Source organism: Phyllostomus hastatus, unplaced genomic scaffold, assembly GCF_019186645.2.
Source record: "Phyllostomus hastatus isolate PE091 unplaced genomic scaffold, TTU_PhHast_1.1 phas_contig_159, whole genome shotgun sequence".
NCBI classification, from domain to species: Eukaryota; Metazoa; Chordata; class Mammalia; order Chiroptera; family Phyllostomidae; genus Phyllostomus; species Phyllostomus hastatus.
Window position 1 is genome coordinate 20,663,791 of NW_025333640.1, and position 14,687 is coordinate 20,678,477.

The window sequence follows — 14,687 nt, forward strand, 5'->3', positions numbered from 1 at the left end:
TTGCTCTCCCTGCCCTGCTCACCCTCCTTGATTTAAAGATATATAAGGCTTACAATCTATCAAATCTGCACTCTACACATAAATGAGTTGGCTTAGTCACTCACTCCTGCTTGTTCTTAAAGAATATTTGGTTTCCTGAAGCAATTCATGTTATGTTCAGAACCACCAAGCTATTCTGAAGCTATTAGATCAGAAAAAAATGGCAATAAATAAAAAATGGGCTCACATACTCCATAGTTGTGTCTCTGGAAGAGTCCTCTGGTCTCGTGCCTTTTGTTCTCACCAGAAGTGATGTTTTTGCTTCTGTGAAGGGCTGTATCCTTGGCTTGCTGTTCCGTGTTTGATGTAATCCGTCAAGACATGACTCCTATTGCATGTGGCAAGTCATTACAAGAAAATAAAAATCCAAAACACATTTGAGTTTTGTTTTACCATACTCTTTTTATTATATAAATGTCGTACTGACAAGTTGTGTTTTGTTTGGTTGGGTGCCTCAGCTTCCAAGTCAACCAGCTGATTCAGAGGGGAGTAAAAGTTTATTCTTGCAGGAAAAAAACCCCACCGCTAATAAAGATGATTACAATGATAATTACTTGTAGTGATGGGAGCTTGTTAAAAATGTAGGATTTGAGGCCCCTTTCCAGACCTGCTGAATCAGAACCTGCATTTTAACCAAGTCCATGTGATTCCGATGCAAATTAATGCTGGAGTAGCATTGTCTGAGCGTCTCCAGCCTCCTTCCGGTACTAAGAAAGGATGAGCCAGGCTGAGAGTCACCAGACCCAGCCAGAACCCACAACTGTTTACTTAATAAGGACACGTGATGGAAGATTTAAATAATTCGAAAGCTTGGATTTACCTGCAAGTGTGGTAAAATCTTGAAGGAAAAAAAAAGACAATGCAAAATTTACTTTTATAAAAACTAACAAGCCTTCTATATAATTGCAAAATGTTGTATTTAGGCAGGCCACCTCCTTCTTGGGATGTCTGGCTTTAGGGCCAGTGATGCATTGGAGGTTTCTATTGCCTGTTTGTGAAGCTGATTAGAATCTGGATTCAATTTTAGGTATCAAGATCAACCTCTTAACCAGGGCTATAAACTGTTTTATAGACTTTTCATTACTTGTTTCTATGACAGTAAAAGGTAGGAAGCATCTCTTTTTCTTTGATGCTGCCATTCCATTGGCGTGAGGACAGAAAAGAGGGGTTATGGAGAGAATTCTAACTCTAATAAAATTTTTGTGTATGTTGAACTGATAACCTACATGGAGCTAAATTTTATTTTCTTCCTTTCTGGATTTACACATAAACCCAACCTCTTATCTCATGACAGTTTTTTATGTGGGAACTAATCTGGGTGAATAATTCTATATGATAAACCTTCCATGAAAGCCTAAAGCATTGTATGGCTTTCAGGATTCAAGTTTAAATTTCATAAATTAACTAATTTTGTTAGTTTTTATAGCTAAAATGTATAATATGAAGGTTTGAATCCAGTAAAGATCAGTGATTTGAAAAGCATGGGTTTTGTCACTTCCTACATTTTTCATGTATTTTCCTACTCTTCTGGTTTTGCAGAAGAAAAATCTAAAGCAATTTTTAAAAAGGAAATTTGTAAACCTGTATCAAGAAGCAAATATCCCAGCATTTTCAAGGCACTTGTCAATGTTTTATTGTCTCATGATTAATTTATTCCTTCTCTTTTCTGTTTCCTAAAGTTATTATATTTTGATGTCTGGTAGTACTATGGGATTGATTCATTTTGGATTCAAAGAGGCCATTTTTTGTTATGCTTATTTTCTAATGAGCCTTGTTCCCATTGATTTTGCTTTTAAATATTCTACATTGTAATTGAGTGTTTCTTTTTTAGCTGTGTTTTGGGGTGACATTGCCTTAGATGATGAAGAGTTAAATATCTTTCAAATTGATAGGACAATCGACCTTACACAGAACCCCTTTGGAAAAGTTGGACATACCACAGGTATGGTTGATTATTTGATTTAACTTGCGTTTATTTCAAAGAAATATATTCTCGAAATGCTATATATACTTTTTGGATCATTTTTAGTATCCCTGTGATCAACTTTGATTTCCTAGACACAAATGAGCCTATGAAGAAATTTAAGATTTGTTCATAGTTTTTATTTTATGACTTTATTTAACCAACAGGCTGTGGTGTTTACTGTGCACCAGGCCTGGTTTCAGTGCTATGGAGACAGTGACTCTTTGAGTCCTTGTAACAACCCCCAGAGTGCTGGCACTGAGATAACTATGACTTACCAGTGCGGAGAAGCAGGTTTAGAAGGTCGTAGAGTTTGCTTATCATCACGTAGCCTGGAAGTGTCTGAGTCAGGACCGAAGTTCAGTTCTGAGGAAGGCCGAATTTCACACTCTGGGGCATCATCTTCAGTTGCCTCCCATTTGCAGTTGCAGATATTGAGTTGCAACATGTAGATAGAGTAATCATACACAAACTTATTTGGAAACATTCATCTACCTGCTTATATAGATTTTATGAAAACCCAGAAGATAATTTCAATTATAGTGTTTTGACATGTTTGAATTGTGCCCATGTGAGTCTTGTAGTATTTAAAAGGTGGTTTGGGTTCTCATTTTGAAATATTTTTATCAAAATTATAAAATTCTTTATATTGATATGATTTTTATTCTGTATTCTATTTTGGAGAAAATTGGAACATTAAAAATTCTTTTGGTAGTTATAATTAAAAAGTTTATTCAGTGTTATACTTTTTGATCTCATTGAAATTCTCCTTATACACAATACTGTATTTTCTTCTATTGTGTGGAAGATAAAATATATAATTTATTTATGGCATCCAGCAGACAAAAATTAGGCTTAAGCCTTTTTACTGTGAATTAATATCTCTGTCCAATTTATATTTTTGCGACTTTTTATTATGACAAATTACAAACATATGGAAAAGTTGATAGGATAGTGTAAGAAATACCAACACAGTGGTATTCCCGCTTACATATTCAATAATTGTTAAATTTACCATATTTGCTCTGTGTGTGACTACATGCATTAAGTATATATAAAACATTTTGTAATTAATTGCAAAAACCATAACATTCTGATATTAAGTAGGGTTGCATGCACTTCTAAAGAATAAGCATTTATTACTCTGTATAATCGAAATACCACTATCACATGTAAGGTATTTATGCTAGATAATAAAACAAAGGCTTATTTAAAATGATCACACACACTACTTTAAAAAGAGGATGCTCCAGCCTCTGCTGTATGTAGTGGTGGCCTTTTCTGAAACACACAGCAAATACAGGAGGAACACTGTGTCATGTTGTGGTCACAGATGGTCCGTTCCTGTAGGACACGGTTATTGGCAGCTCTCCAATAATTGCTGTCTCGCACTTAACGTGGCCACAGAGACAATGGATTCGGGACAAGAGAGCAATGATACAACTCAGCAAATCATAGATTTATTGTGTTACATCTCGTTTTTTATTTCTGTTTTCATTAGTTTTAAGCTTTATGTATTCAGGTCATTTCCTTAACCCATTCTCTCCCTTTGTATTGGGACCATTCATTTTCTGTGATTGAAACATTTTCATAGTATTTAATTTTGTCATTTCATGTATAGTTAAGCCCTGAAATAGTAATAGCTGGAAGAAAAATACCATTATTTTAGATAAATAAGCGTAAACCAGGTCATACTGTCAATCATGAAAAAAATTCTAAATTTCTATGTGAAAGGTACACGTTTGAAAGGAACTTACATTATTCAGTTGAATTTCAATGAGAAAGTACTCCATTTTAGTGCTCTTTAACTTTGCCTTTTCTTCTCAGTTTGTGCTGAGTTGATTATATTTCTTATTTCTTAACTTCAAAATATGTAGTTTTCCCCATAAATATTTAATTTTAATATTTTTATTTTGTTATTAGAATATGAGAAATAACCACTTATTTTATTAATTTTCTTTTTTCCATCTCATTGTACTATCTAGACAGAATTTTAATGACTATAAAATCATTCAAAATTCATAAATATAAAAACATTATATGCTGTGCTAGTCTTAAAAAATTATTTTTCCAAGTCTATAATTACTCTAATCTTAATTACCTAATACTAAGACTTTTTTCTCACAATCTGTTTCAGTCCTATAAATTATGAAACATAGTTGTTACATAATGTTCACTTTAAACATAAATGCCATCTTTTAAGAATGTTTCTTGTAATTGCTTAGGAATGGATACGTTTAAGTATTACCTCATCTTTAAAATGTTCAATGAAAAAAATTTCAAAAATTTTTCTCAAGGGTCACAGCAAAAATGTGGCTGTGTAATGCAGATAATTAAACAGAATCTTAGTGAATAAGCACTCTAACTTATTTACCTTATAAGGACTTGATTGATTGTCCTAAGGGGCTTATATGGTAATAGTTTTTATTATTTTTTATTAGCTTCAATCTAGGTCATTAAATTTCAGCATTAATCCAGAGGGGGAAAACAGATATTGGGAAGCAGTAGTTCAAAATCCAAGACCAGTTTGCTGTTTTCCTGAATTTCTGGTCTTCTTTCTCTGTTTAGCCCAGAGAGACTCATGAACCACACTCTTAGTGGCATGAATTCATTTACACTTGTTCTGATTATCATTAGTGATAATATTGTTTGTTTGCTCAATGATCCCTCTTGGTTATTTGTCTATTAAAAAGTCAAGAAGAAGGGAAACCAGAAGACAATACTGAGAGAGCATTTTATGAAAGCCTTTGAATAGGAGGATTTGATTTTCATCAAATGACCTGCTTTCTGACTTATGTCAGACTCATGACCTTTTCTAGTCTTTGTTAAATTGCAAGAAGATACATTTCCTTATTTTCACCCTCTCTACTACCTTTAAAGTTATGAAATTATTTCCATCTCTTTTTGTAAATTTTGTAAATTACATAACATAACACGATGTATTTTGCAGTTGAATCTCCTTTTGAAGTCTAACCTTGGAACTTTTCCTAATTAGGTGTTGTAACTAATTTTTAAAATTTATTATATGTATTCTAGAAATATTTCAAAATTGATCATTGCTGTGGAGCAAAACTCACACTGTGCATTTGCTCTTCTGTTTTTGTTTCCATTTGGTGACCTGACATCTGAAAATATTTAGTTTGCATTGGGGAAATAGCTCGAGTGCAGTCAGCGGGGCAGAACAACTTGCTGTCATCCTATGTGATGTCATGGTCACAGTGAAGAAAAATGTTTCAAATTATCCGTAGATGACTCAATTTCCATGATGTCCAAATAAAGTCATTGAGGTTGCTCTCCGGCTCTTCCCCAGTGCCATAGTTGTAGTTACCCAAATTTGTTAACATGTAGTTTTTATCTCCTAAGATGAGTGCATAGTTACGACACTCTCTAAGACCACATAACAAAGGTATCTGAAGAGAATTGAATATAGCCTATTACTTTTGTTTATTTATAAGAACTTTAAAATACGGTGTTTCATTTACCTATTTTCTTTGATTCCTTAAGGTGGATATGGAGACCATGGTATGTCACAGAAACGAGGGGCCCTCTACCAGCTTATAGACCGGATAAGAAGGACTGGCTCTGGTATATCAATGTTTAAAGTTGCAGACGCTTGACTTGATGTACAGTAAATATTACACTCATAGCAGTTCAGTTTGCCATTGTGATGCAAAATGTGTGAAGGATGTTTGCTAAGAAAGAGTCCCTTATTTCTGTTTTGTTAGTTGGGACTTGATGTAAGTTTTTTAGAACTTAACTGTGGACAACTAAAGTGTTTTGTTGACTTATTTTCAGCTGCTTTTTATTTAAAATGTATTAGATATTTATTTTATTGTTGATATTTATTTCCAGTAAATTGGGTATCACACTTACGGTATTTTTATCAAGCATTGAACTACATCAATTTTAACCAAATGAAAAATATTGTGACTGTTTTGAAATCAAATCCACTTAAAGTAAATGGACAAACTGATTTATTAGATCAGTTTGATCTAATAAAAGTAGCTGAAAATTTTTGACCCTTCCAAAAATTAATATAGAAAAACATTCAGAAAAACTGCACTCTGCTTTTATAGTTAGTTAGTATTTATAATATTGAATTTATTCCCTCCTATTTGTAGATTTGAGTTGTTTTCTAAAAAGGTATGTTCAAAGTTCATATCCTCATCCCTTTAATTGATGGTTTAATTATTTGAAATTACTTACATTCAAGTATTAATTTTCCTAAGTATAGATGCTTTTCTCCAGGATATTAAAAAATATGCTATATCCTGTAACTAAAACAAAATAATATTGAATGTAACTGTAATTGAAAAATAAAATTTAGAAAAAGATGTTTGGGACATGGGCATAAGGGACATACATTCAACATTTGTTGTATATGAAGTGTATACTAGTGGTAGGGTGTTTGCGTTGGCAATGATAGATGAATAAAAAAATAATTATGCCAGTTTAGTTATGAAAGGCCACCAAGAAAAGTTAGTGACTACAGATTTGAAAGATGCTCCAGAACAGACTGCATTCTGTGTTGACCTTCACTTTGTGTACCGATTATGCTGTGTGTCTGGGTATGGATTCAGGGGAAGTCGTAATGGAGGTGGCCCGTTGTCCAGAAGGCTGAGCCCTTACCTCTCTCAGTGTTATTTCATTCACTGACTCTGTGATGTAATTTCATAATTTTAATCTGTACTACAGAATGTCAATCCTGAAAAAAGGATTAAGGATTTGTCAGGAGTAAGAAGAGTTTTGACTGTACGGAGTTTTTGAACAACGTGTTTTATTCTGGTGGTGAATTTCTCAGTGACCTAGTAAAGTAGGATATTTCCGTTAACATTAACAAATTTTTCTGTGACCTACAAAGTTTGTCTGACTTCTACCAGCTGTAGGCTGTTGTAGGAAAATTCATGAAATTTGCTCACAGAGGATTAAGAAGTTGCATTTTGACATGATATACTTAAATATTTTAGTACTTTTTCAAGTATGTAATATCCATGAAGCTTTTCTTTCATGCATTTTGACTTCAGGCATACTTATACAAATATGTAAATAAGACATTTTAACTTTTGTCCTTTAGGAGGTAAATGACTCCCTGACCGAGGACTTCTGTTTCACAGAATCTTTTAAATGTCACTGCAGGCTCGGAACAAAACAACACAGTTAAGGAAAAAGTACCTCTAAAATTCTCAGGGCAAAATGAGAAAAATCGAGTTCCTAGAGCTGCTACATCAAGAACCGACAGAATATGGCCTGGAGGCGTAATTCCTTATGTTATAGGAGGCAACTTCACTGGTAAGATATTCCCAGTGTTTATTGTGATAAAGAAATAATAATTCTTATACCGATAAAGTGTACATTTTTATAGAATATTAGTCTAGAAAATATAGTATTAAATCAAACTTGAGAAATACTTCCCTCACTTCTGTAGTTAGTTTAGAATATCTTTACATTGAAAAGTATTTTTAGTCTTGAGTTCTAAGGGTCTCAAGTACAATTCTGGTTTTTAAACTGAGTTTCAAATGTGTCCATTAAATCTGGAAGCTGATTTCTCTTCAACCAACAGGAAGAATGTATGTCCCATTTACAGGGCCTTGTATACACATATTTTTTTTTAAAAGATTTTATTTATTCATTTTTAGACAGGGGAAGGAAGGGAGAAAGAGAGGGAGAGAAACATCAATGTGTGGTTACCTCTTGCATGGCCCCCACTGGGGACCCGGCCTGCAACCTAGGCATGTGCCCCGACTGGGAATTGAACCAGTGACCCTTTGGTTCACAGTCCGGCACTCAATCCACTGAGCCACACCAGCCAGGGTGTACACACAGATTTGTAGGGATAGTAAGCTTGGACCTTCTAATTATAAAGCGAGTGTCCATTCTTAACAATGACAAACTGGTGGAGCTCCAGGTGGGCATTCTTTGGTTGATGATAGTAGTGGCATCTGAGCTTCCCAGCCAGATTGGGGTAGAGGAGTCGGTGTGCAGCACCCCTCTCCAGGGAAGGTGCTGTTTTATTAACGCCATGCCATTTCTCCAGGCAGCCAGCGAGCCATGTTCAAGCAGGCCATGAGGCACTGGGAAAAGCACACATGTGTGACTTTCATTGAAAGAAGTGATGAAGAGAGTTACATTGTATTCACGTACAGACCTTGTGGGTGAGTAGAATCAGGGAATGCCTTAAGTCAATTTAGAAGGTGAAAAAAAAATCCACAGGTAGAATTCATTTTCTAATACGTGCTTAGTATTTTGCCCATGAGAAAGTGTGAATTTTACAAAACGGAATACTCAGTTTTAAGTAAATATGCTCTTTGATCACGGACCCCTGTGCATCTGTCTCAAGGGCATTCCTCCACTGCCCTGTCTTCTTCCTCTCGTGCTGGAAGAATGGCCTGTGCCCGCGCCCCTGAGTTAGAACCTTCCGTGCCATCGTCTGGTGATTCTGTTGTGCTTCCTCCAAACTCCCTTCAGTGATGGATTTTAGTAAGTTTCTATCGATGCGCGCTGTGCCCTTTGGTTTACACTGTCCTGCGGCAGTGCCCTGGTCGACTCACGTCTTTGTCACCTCGTGTCTGGTCCATTCCAGTCGCTGTTCTGTGTGGCCTTACCAGTTCACTGCCGCTGGCATTATCGTCACGGAATACCAGTCATGGCAGGATGCCACACTTTAGATTCTTTAGCATTTTTTCTAGAGTGTTTTCTAGATTTGTTTCTTACAGAATGATAACAAAAGCTCTCTCTAAAACAACTGTTCTGTCATTTGTGAAAATGCTGTGTGAAATTTTGATAGATATTTCTATAGCAGTGTGTTGATGACCATTATTAATATTCAACCTCTTGAAAAGAACAGCAAATAACAGGGTTCTCTAAACTTGTTTTTAAAAAGAAACACCCATCTTACCCTTTTGAAAGTGAAAAACACACAGCAGTGTCCTGGGACACATTTTGGGAAATGCTAGCCTGAGAATAAAAGCCAAATTCCTTGGTATAACATTTAAGGAATGCCATGAACTCACCACAAGTTCCGTCTGTAGCTGCTTCTGCCACCACATCTTTCCACAAACCTGGCGATCTAGCCAAGTCACAGTAGCAGCAGCCCCCCGAGCAGTGCCGTATACTGTAAAAGCCGTCTTATTGCAAAAGTTTTCAAATTATTTTCCTTGTGTTTCCTGTTCATTGGGAGTTATATTTGAATAATTGTTTAAATCCGGTTTGAATTTTTGTTTGCTGGTGTGCTAAGGGTACCTGGCAAGGTGTGCTGTCTACATTGCATCACCCGAGGAGGCACAGAAGCCCGGACCTGCCACGCTAGTGATTACGATGGGCCAGGGCATTCAAGTGGTGACAGCCATGTCCTGCCATCCTAAAAGTTCCCATCATTGCAAAATAGTTATTTTCTAAAGGTGTTCTTTCATTCCTTCTACGTTGGTTGTCTGAAATTCTTCTATAAGGAGGAAATTTCTCTAGTCGCTTGTAGCTATTAGAGTACCCTGTAGTATAGATTATATAGGGAAATAAAAACAATGTTTAATTTATTTGGAGGACATTGTTCTTACCCTATTGATGTATTTTGTAGGGAAAATCTATTTCACTAGGTACGGTGAGGAGGGTTGTCATTTCACTCTGCGCCATCATATTTTCCTAGATCATCTAACTTCAAAGTGATGGATTTTATTTGGTCCTGAGTGACATTAAGAAAAATTATATGTTTTCCAGCTATTTTTGGATAGTGCCATAATGTTTTAGTCATTACTTAATTCAAGTGATTTTTTTCTTCTGAGTTCCTCTAATTTTTAGCCTGATAAGTTTTGGTTAATTTTGAAATGCCTCCTAGTTCTTGATATCTGTTTAATATTTAAAAGGTCCAAATCTAGGCTGTCTTTCCTCTTGGTTATTTACTAGGAAAGGATACAGCTCAGCTTAGATATTTCTAAGTACATAATGTATTCAGATCAATACATCTATTTTCTCGCTCTGCAAATTTGTAAAACAAATATAAAAAAGCACCAATCACTTGTTATTTTACTGCTCGATTTCTGTGTATAACAGATTCATATTTATACTCATTTTTGTTTATTCATTTGGCTCCTTTCAAAAATTTTTATTTCACTTGTTTGATCCTGCTAAACTATTTTTCCCCATTCACTATCATTTCTTAATGTTTTTGCTTGTGATATTTTAGTCACTTGGAATGCCTTTACTTTCCTTTTTTTTATCAGTGGCTATCTTTCACATATTTCATTTTCAGCTATTTCTGAAATGCCCACAATGAAGCTTTGCTATGAAGTTTACATTTCCGCTGCTGGTTCACCTGCCATTATTAGTGGTGAGGGGGAGGTAGCTTACCTCCAGGTCCCTGGGCACCCAGCGCACTGCCTTACAAGTAGGGACCCCAGTGTTACAGGAAATACTGACAATTCACCTATTAACTCAAGCACATCGTGTGTAACTCAAAATAAAAGAATTTAAAGGAGTATTGAAGACAATTTTTGAGCAGTGGGAAAAAAGTCTTGATAGGGGTATTGCATCAAATGGAGGGTACTTTGAAGGTGACTGAACTTCAAGCATGTAAGAATAAACACACATTTTTATAAATAAATCCCTAAGTTTGTGGGGTCCTCCCTCATACATTTTAGGGTGGGGAAGCAGAAAGAAACATGAAAATAAATGAAATGTAAAATATATTAGCAGACCCTAAATTCTAGGGCAAAAAGTAAAGCGATGTAAGTGGGATAGAGGGCATTAGTGCAAAGACTTGACAAAGATGAGGAGACGAGACAGTGGATGTCTGGGGAGCATAGTCCCTGGCGGAGGGAACAGGTAGGAAAACGGCAGCGCATGTCTGCAGGCCCAGGCGCAGCGGGGCCTGCGTGGCTGCGAGGAGCGAAGGACGGGAACAGCAGTGAGGGGTGAGATCTGCCCGGGGAGACGTTTGTGAGTGAAGATCATGTAGGATCTTGCAGTTTTTTCTAAGTACTTTAGACTTTCTTCCTAAGTAAAAGAAAGAGCCTGTATTAGTCAGCTGAGGCAATTTATAAACTTCGTTTTATAGTTAATACTTTAATAATGGATTATTGCCAGATAACCAGGTTGACAAGTTAATATAATACTTTAGGTAGATTGTGAGGATACAAATTATATTAGTTTTGAATGTGAGTCGATAAGTCTTGAGTTCAACTATATGTATAATAGCATATTAATCAACATTATAATTTAAATTCTACTCCTAAAAGTGATTGAAAGCATATGTCTAATATATGAGTTAGTACCAAAAAAGCACTTCAAGTGATTAGTTAGAGACTTTTGTTATAGATAAATTAACCTAGACACTAGAAACTGGCCATATTTGGTGAAAGGCTGTCTGCCTCTGAATGTGTTGGACCTTACACTTTATCATAGTCCTTTAGAAAATTTTACCGTATTGTAATCACCCAGCATTGCCCATTCCTCCACCACCGCCTCTCTCTGCTTCATTCCAGATGCTGCTCCTATGTAGGTCGGCGGGGCAACGGACCTCAGGCAATTTCCATCGGCAAGAACTGTGATAAATTTGGAATTGTTGTTCATGAACTGGGCCATGTGATAGGATTTTGGCATGAACACACGCGACCAGATCGAGATAACCACGTGACCATCATCAGAGAGAACATCCAGCCAGGTGAGAGAATTGGGTTTAAGGTTGACTGAGAATCTTTTAGTCGTGTTTGTACTATTTATCTTTTAACTTCTTGAAAAATGTGAACTGACTTTTTTTTATATGATAAAAATCAACATTTTGCTTGATTAATAAATACCCATGATGGTGTTATATTTTTAGTTGTTTTTTTCTTCAGAATGAATGATCTTTGTTGCTTTTTTAGGCTTACTTTTTTCCTTAAGATATAGATCCTTTATTCCTAAACTTCTATGTTTTCCAAGAATGGGTATCAGCTCTTGAACCATAAATCCATATTATTAAATATTTCAAAGCATTTTTATAATTAGGTTTATAATTTCTGTGGTAAGGATTTAGAAAGAACCCAGAGTTTACAATCAAACATGCTGCTACCAGAGGAATCTATACCGTACCAGGGACAACTTCTGGAGAAAATTCCAGGGAAACGAGTCATTCCAGGATAGTCTAAATGGTTTCCCTTTCTCTTTAAACTGACTGCCCTACAGACCAATTATTATGAATGTTTTCAGCAGTTGAATATAGTATACAATCAAAATTTAATTTTCTCTGACAGTTGATGTGTGATGTTTTATTTTAAAGCTTTTTATTTGTTTTAACTTGGATAAATTCATTAACATCAGTACATTTCAATTTTCAAGAGAAAACTCTTAGGGTTGGAATTTTCTTATAAGGTAGTATGTATTTCAAGCCTAAGCAAAGTAAAAATGTGTCTTTATTTGCTTATTTGTGACCAGTTTCAAGTTATAACCATTGAATTCCTTAGAATTCCCAGTTATTAACAGCATTGATCTATTTATTTATACATCACATTTTTGGTGACAGTTATTTCTTGAGGCACTATTAGATATTGGAACTACTGTGATGAAAAATACAAAGCTTATTGTGTATGTACATATATACATATATATACAAGTGGTTGCGAGTGAGTGAGCAAAGTACCAATGGTCGTATGTTGAGACGTGTGACGTGAGACGTGTGACAAAATGTACCTTGGAGGGTCAAGGGAGGTGTCACAGAGGAACTGAAGCTTAGAAGTAAAGACGTGTTCTAAGGGCAGAAAAGAATGATGGAATTTCTAAGCTGAAAAAAGCATCATCATGATTAAAGATGTAAATACAGAAAATGGAATTATTTTTGTTTGCCCATTGTGGCTGCATGGTAAGTTATAAGTGGGCAGTTAGCTGGTGATTATCCAGGGGAGTTAGATCATAGGGGATCTCCTATATGAAGCTAGGGGACTTAGATTTTATATTTTTAGCTCTTGGAGGATAATTAGAGCATTGGAAGCAGATTGAGTTCAGATTTAAAAACATAATTCTTTTATTTTAGGGATTATTAACTGAGAATGGGAAAATGTGGGGTGGAAAAGGTGAACCCGAAGCCAGGGAAACTCATTAAAATGCAAATGAGTAGTCTACAAGATGACCAAGTCCTCAGTTAAAGTAGCACACGTCAAGAGAAGCAAGAGGGAATAACCTTTCAAAAATATTTGGAGAGGAACATCATGTGAGGCAATATTTTTGAGAGGAAGAAAGAAAAACAATGATTTCATTTAGTGTATCCTTGAGTTTGAGAATCTGTTGGATGACCCAAATTGAGATGCTTAGTAGACAAAGGGAAGGTGAGTCTAACCCTTAGGCTGCATCTGGATAGCAATTGGACTGTGTAGGGAAATGCTGGATGGAGAAGGAAATGATTGAAGATAGAAAATGAGGAGCACCAACATTTAAAATGTTTTGTAGAAAAATCCACAAGACTAAGAAGATTTGGTCTAAGATGCAGAAAATTAATGAATGTGATGCCTAAAAGAAGAAAGAGATCATTTCAAGAATGATGAAATAATCTGTAGTGTTGAATATCAAAGAAAAGTAAAGACAATGTATTCTCCCAAAATAAAAGACTATAATGTGTGAGCCAGCTGTTCATTTTATACTTTATATCATTTGGAGAGAAATAAAGAGGGTATAATATTTCTGAAAATCTTCAATTATCTATTAAAATAGTAGTTTTCTGTTAACCACAGTTATTAAGTTTCTCCTATTATGTAGACAAAACTTATAAAGGAAATACCTTTCAAGAGTGAAAGTTATTTCTTAAAATAGAGCTCTGGTTCAACATAATATTTTATGTACCTAAAACAAGCAAGAAATGTACAAATAGTATATGGGTATAAATGTATAATACTTAACACAGTGCTAAGCAAATTATGGCTGTTTATAAATTTTGTTGACTCTACATTCAGGCCAATAGAAAAAATAATTTATTGAGTGGTATTTCCTGCGTATTTGGAACTATTATAGCAGTGCAATGCTAGTATGTAAGAACAACAAGTTTATGACTTGCTTTGGCTCAGAAACTTCGGATCAAGTGTTGTTCGAGGGCGATGTCCAGTAAGCGCAGACTTTAGCTTCTGATGTATATGCGAAATTAGTGGCTACGAGAGGAGCCACATTGGTTGAAGGACTGGATTACCTTAATGCATTTTAGACTATGCGTTTGAGAAGGAGGGTTATTCTTTTGAAGTGTACTCTTCTTCATCAAAAGTGCTCTCCACTTAGAGCTTGGAGTGGATTCATCAGAGATTCTTGCTTAAGTTTTGGATGAAATTTGTTGCTCTTGTTTTACTTTTAGTGACAAAATCACATTGCTAGAGTCTGCTGTGTTGTGTGTACTTACAAATATTGTTTTTATATATTTTTTCATTTTGTAGAAAAAGAATATAAAGCAAATAGGAAGATCACTTTTGTCAGTCTTGGCAAATGTAGTCATAAAGAGAAGGTGGGAAACTCATTAAGTAAAATGTAACTTTTTATAATCTTTTCTACAGCACTGAAAAAAAAACCCCCATAAGATTTTAAAGAAATAAACATGAAACTAGAAAAGAGTATTCATAAAAAAAAACAGACCCAAAGTATGTTTTTGGTAATCCACCCTTTTGCCAAAATTAACTTGTTAATGAAATTCAGTATGACACTTTCAGTGTGGTGTAGAGGAACACGGTGGCACTGGATGTAT

General features: G+C 35.3%; 1 protein-coding gene across 1 annotated transcript in view; it reads left to right on the top strand.

Annotated features, from left to right (window-relative positions):
• TLL1 (tolloid like 1) overlaps positions 1-14,687 on the top strand; it is a 155,994-nt gene that overhangs the window by 74,889 nt on the left and 66,418 nt on the right. Inside the window, exons 3-7 of the mRNA XM_045831767.1 lie at positions 1,871-1,981; positions 5,507-5,587; positions 7,139-7,291; positions 8,037-8,154; positions 11,476-11,654. Coding sequence (XP_045687723.1) covers positions 1,871-1,981; positions 5,507-5,587; positions 7,139-7,291; positions 8,037-8,154; positions 11,476-11,654 — 642 coding nt within the window. The remainder of the gene's footprint in view (positions 1-1,870; positions 1,982-5,506; positions 5,588-7,138; positions 7,292-8,036; positions 8,155-11,475; positions 11,655-14,687) is intronic.